Consider the following 5,264-nt stretch of genomic DNA (forward strand, 5'->3'; position numbering starts at 1 on the left):
GTGATGGTTGCGTGCAGGAAGAGGACGGACAATAGCGCTGTCCCCACAGGTTGAAGGGTGGAGTAGATGGAGATGATGCCGGGAGCCACAACGGTACCTGCCCAGCTGTACGCGTTGTAGTTGAAGGCCGTGCCCAGCAAGGCGGCGTAGGCAAGTGCCAGCCAAGGCGCCGGGGAGGTAGACAGGGCATAGGCGGAGGAAGGGAGGGACTGACTCACGCAAATGATGAGGGTCAGGACGGATCCGATCGAGTAGTACCAGGCGGTCACGACGGTGGGGTGGTAGTGCGTGAGCGCCGTTTTTTGAAAGACGAGGAGGGAGGCCATGGAGAGGCATTGGAGAAGGACAATGACATTGCCCGAGATGAAATCTGCGCGGCTGCTGCTGCCATCCCCTCCCTCGCTCTCTCCTCCTTCTTGGCCGGAAATACCCGCCGGGTGGACAACTTCCACCACCACTGCGCCCGCTACCGCCGCCAAGAGACCCAATGCCTTCAAGGGGGTGAGGCGTTCCATCCGGAAGAGCACGGAGAGGAGCATGGTGAAGACGGGGATGGAGGGTTGGAGGACGGAAAAGTTGGTGGGGGTTATTAGGGTCAAGGCTTGCACGGCCCCAAGCACGTTCCCGGCGGAGAAAAGGCCCAATGCCAGGAAACGAGGGATGTGCCTTGATTCCAGCTGCCATCTGCAGAGGGAAATGGAAGCGGAGGATCAGAGGACAGGCCTGGGGGCCGGGATGGGAGCACAGGCGTGGGCGATGCGGGGTCGGGGGGAAAGGTTGCAAGCACCGTGAAAGACCGCACATGGCTGATCATGGTGTATTAAGAATGTGACCCGCCCGACTAAAGGTCTAGGGCTGACCGACTACGCTATTGCCTTTTTCTTAAAAAATTGAACAACGATGGCACCGGCCGGGGGGGCCCAGGGTTGACTCCACGTACCTGTGTTTTCCCCTCCACACCGCCACGCAAGCGTACAAGGCCATCAAAAGGGATGCACTCAGCTCGCGGTACAAGGCGAATACCAGCGGATTCACGCCTTTTGTCTTCAATGCGCTCGACGTGAGGACGTGATAGCCCGAGAAGATGACCTGGACCAGGACCATCAAGGGGTGCACGAAGCAGGTTTTCGCAAAACATTTCTTGGACACAGTCGCAAAATCACCCATCGTGCCCGCCGTGGCATTCGAAGCATCTTTGCATGCGGTGTCTTGGACTTCCGCGGTCGACGATGGGCTCTGACTTTCGGGGGTCATGGCGTCCTTCAACAGGGTGGCCGACTCACCATCGGCAGAGCACGTTCGCGGTTCTACTCCTGTTCCTTGGATGGTAGCAGAATAAGACATCCAACAAAAAGACAATGTTGAAGGCGCTAGAGCCCGACACTATACCAACTAGAGTGGAGAGAAAGTCGTCGGGAAAAGGGCAGCACAGGATGCTTCAGGCGCCTCCTGTGGGCTGAAGTGAGTGAAATGGAAACCATCAGCGGAAGCCCATGGACGTCCGAAAAACATGTGAAACCTGTATTTTCCATTGCCAAGATTGCCGTACGCCACTGGCAATCATTTTATGATATTCCGGTGTTTTTGTTGGGTCCATTCGCGTTATCCAGCTTTTGACCTTAGGCTATGGGCTTGCCCGCTGGCATCGAATCGTTCCTCTCTGCCGGGTACTCGCCCTCTGCCGGGAATTAACTCGATGGACCTCGGATCACGAAAGCAGTAAAATACGAAAAACCGACAGCACCTCTCGCACAAAGGCATGGGTATATTCAGCGTAGGAAGACATGATGCGCCACTCTTCGAGGATAGTCGAAACTCAAGCTTGCGAGACACGGAGGGGCCCTCGATGCGTGAACTGGGTGGAACGATCGAGGAATCCACCGAAAAAGAAATAATTGCCTTTTACAGGTTTGACAGTCTTTCAATAGAAGGTTTTTCCTTTGCAGCTTAAGATTTTTTGCGAAGATTGTATTTCGGTAGTCATCAACGCACTGAGTCCTGTAGTACTGCTGCAGGACATTTTGCGCAATTTTCTTTCAGTGGATTAAACATGTTTTCCTCCCCAAAACAACTCATCTCAAACCACCTTCTCATTGTTTCTTCACTTGCTCTGTGTTTTTGAAGTCCTACAATCCCTCCTATAATTGCATGGCCGGATTATGGCAAGGAGCGACAGCATTATCACTTTTGAACCGTGGCATTCATTTCTCCCTCGTCACGATAAAACAAAGGGAAGGATAAGATTTGATTATGTGCTATTTCTCTAAGGGCCAATAAGTAGGCTTTACAAGTAAAAATCACCAACGTGGTGAAAAGAAAAATAGGTATCATGATTCAAGGTAGCTTATCAGCTTATCTTGCACTTTCGATCAATCACTCGTATGAATTTTGCGACCGACTATGAGCAGGTAGTGTACATCATCACGGAAAAAAAGTCAACGAGGTGTGGGCATCCGAGGACGACTCCTCAATTCCACTGTCTCTAGCTAAGTTGAGGTAATCAAGATGTTGTGTTGCGCGTGGTTCAATTTCTTTCATCCACAGGCAAATCTGAATCCATATTTCTCCTGTTTGACCCGAGTATTCTTCTAATTCTGATTCTGAATCCATGAAATGTACGAATGTGTTGTCCGGGGGGGTAATTTTACGCCGTTGCTAAATCAAAGAAAGCACTTATGTGGCCAATCATGGAGAGTAAATGACTAGCATATTAACTCACATAACAAATCGTAATAGACCGGGTAGTTTTTGTCACCTTTCATACAATGAAGAGCCTTTACGCACATTGACCGCTCATCTGTTGTTGTCTGGAAATGGGGCCATCCACGAACGCACGACTATGTGCCGCTCGAGATTGCGGTGGGGGAAAAAAAAATAGAAAAGCGGCTCCCTGAATAAAGGTGTACTAGTACATGATCTAGCATGTATGAGCGACATTTTAGTTGGTGCATGCCTGTACAAATGCAACGTGCACCCGCGAATGACGAACGAGGCGTTGTTCTGCCATCGCCCGGCGGAACATGCGGGACAGACGAGCTGGAACAAAGACATCAACAAGATAGACCTCAAGCACCGCGTTACACCACGACCACAAAGCGCCAAACCCTTGACAACACGTCTCAAGGCATGTCACAAAGGGTGTCATGAAGATATTGACGGTCGTTGTCTTTGGAGAGGTGGCCATGGTTTGAGGTGACCACTTGGTTGAAGAGGCTTTCGTCCCTGACATCTCGTGGGGCCCTCTCAGGCGGACACGCACGCATGTTGATGTTGCGCTTTTCTTTGTCCATGGTGATGATCTTCTTTACACCTATCAAAAGCCCTAAGGGTCACTTGTTGGACACATTGAAAGCCCTGAAGGGTATAGCATATTCTGCATGACACACGGTATGCGTATTCTTCCACTTTATTATGGGCGCTTGTGGTCCTTGAAAGGGAGGGAAGGGAAGAGGAACAAAATAAGCGGCTCTGGGCACTTCTTCGCCCTCCGTATCCCTTGACACTTGTAGTCGTTGAACCAAATACCCGTCTGAAACGTCGCGTCCCACAATGTGTAAATCACATACACCTACATTTATTCTTGGCAAGTACGCTTGTGTCCGTGTACATGCGAAGGTGCCGGTAGGTACCAAAGCCGCGGCCCGGCGGGGGCCGAAGAAGCCCTCAGAGACAGTCTACGTACGCACAACAGGAAACTGGCAGCGAACACTCGCAGCTAGTCTTAGAAGCTTGGTTGCATGTCAACTTGCCACTTCAGCTTACCCACGAACGAAATGTCTCCCTCTTACATTTACAGAGCGACTTACTTGTGCACCAAAAGACCAGCTGTGTGCCTGTGATTCATTGGAAAAACCTTTTCTCTCTGGTCTGTCCCCCGACTGGCTTGTCTAGAGCGAGCCACGAGCTGTCTAGTTATGGAGCCGTACAACCGTAACACTGGAGCTATTAGCAAGAAAGCTTCGCCACCTGAAGCTTCTTCACAGTCTACATGCTTTGTGAAGAAGCTCTTTACCATGGTGGCAGTCGAGGATCCTTCCATTCTCTCATTCACTCCAGGTAAAGAGGAGGACGGAAGAAGGGGAGCAGTTGAATAAGACGAAAGGGGAGGGCTTGGGTTTGATAATCTGCACAAAAACTCTCTGTAATCAGCATAATATATCATAAGCATGATATCACGTACATGTGCATGACATGCATTCGTTTTTTCCTGTCGCTGTCTTTCCCGAGGTGGTTGTGATAGCGAGCAGCACGAATCCGTATGTGCCAGGAACATGTGTGACAGCCATACACATGTATCAACTTTTACGGATAAATACAATCATATGTGTCCATTTCTATAAGAACATGTGCATGTGCTCTGCTATTTAAAGAGAGATCTCCACACGTGACAAGAAAGTTTTGGGCGGCACCTGGGAAGCAAGTCAAGCTCACTATTCCCCCTATCCCCGTTTCCCTCCTTGTCTTGAACCCCATGGTAGATGGCAAGAGTTTTGAGGTTAAAAACCCGAAGCGCCTCGAGAGTGAAGTCCTGCCTCGATACTATCGACACGGCCACTTCACCTCCTTTGTGCGCCAGCTGAACTTCTACAATTTCAAGGTACGATACGCCCTGGGGACGGAGAGAGATGCAGAAGACGAGGCAGGGTGTAAGAGTCGAGGGCGAGTGTTTCCACGAGGTGTCTTGAGATTAGGCTCGCAGAGTCTGCCTTTTCTGGATGCTCACGCCGTTGTGGTTTGGATGTGCTACCCTCCCTGCCTTCCTTCCCTCCTCTCCCCCTTCCATTTCCTCACCTTTTTGGTTTTCCCCCTTCTCCCTCCCCACATTCACAATCCGCCCCCCTCCCTCCTCACAGAAAGTTTCCAAAGAAAGGAACATTTGGATCTACCGGCACGAATGCTTCCAGCGCGGCCGCCCCCAGCTCTTGGACATGCTCAAGAGGAAAACGAGCAATGCCCACCACCCCCACCACCCTTACAACATCCAGCATACCATGGGGGGGGGGAGGGCGGGGGAAGGAAATGGCGGCGGAGAGGGAGGGCAGGGGATGCCTGGGAACGAGCATGCGACGAAGATGGCGTTGGCGAAGATGACGTCCAAGGAAGCAGGGCGCCATGGCGGGAGGGCCCCTTCTGGGGGAAGGAGGAGCAAGCCCTCCCCTGAATTCACGTACCAGCCCGGCTTTTTTTCCCCGCTTTCCCCGGCCCCTCTTCCCCCTTCCCCGTACGCACCCCCGCAGCACCACCCCCACATGCAATGCCAGCCT

General features: G+C 51.7%; 1 protein-coding gene across 1 annotated transcript in view; it reads right to left on the minus strand.

Moving 5' to 3' along the window:
• NGA_0515700 (nodulin 21 -like transporter family protein) overlaps positions 1-1,403 on the minus strand; it is a gene marked incomplete at its 3' end in the record, with an annotated part of 1,544 nt that extends 141 nt beyond the window's left edge. Inside the window, exons 1-2 of the mRNA XM_005855976.1 lie at positions 941-1,403; positions 31-684 (exon numbers count right to left, since the gene is read on the minus strand). Coding sequence (XP_005856038.1) covers positions 31-684; positions 941-1,344 — 1,058 coding nt within the window. The 5' untranslated portion in view covers positions 1,345-1,403. The remainder of the gene's footprint in view (positions 1-30; positions 685-940) is intronic.
• Positions 1,404-5,264: the final 3,861 nt, after the last annotated feature.

The sequence above is a fragment of the Nannochloropsis gaditana genome (genome assembly GCF_000240725.1).
Source record: "Nannochloropsis gaditana CCMP526 unplaced genomic scaffold scaffold064, whole genome shotgun sequence".
In the NCBI taxonomy this organism is placed as follows: Eukaryota; class Eustigmatophyceae; order Eustigmatales; family Monodopsidaceae; genus Microchloropsis; species Microchloropsis gaditana.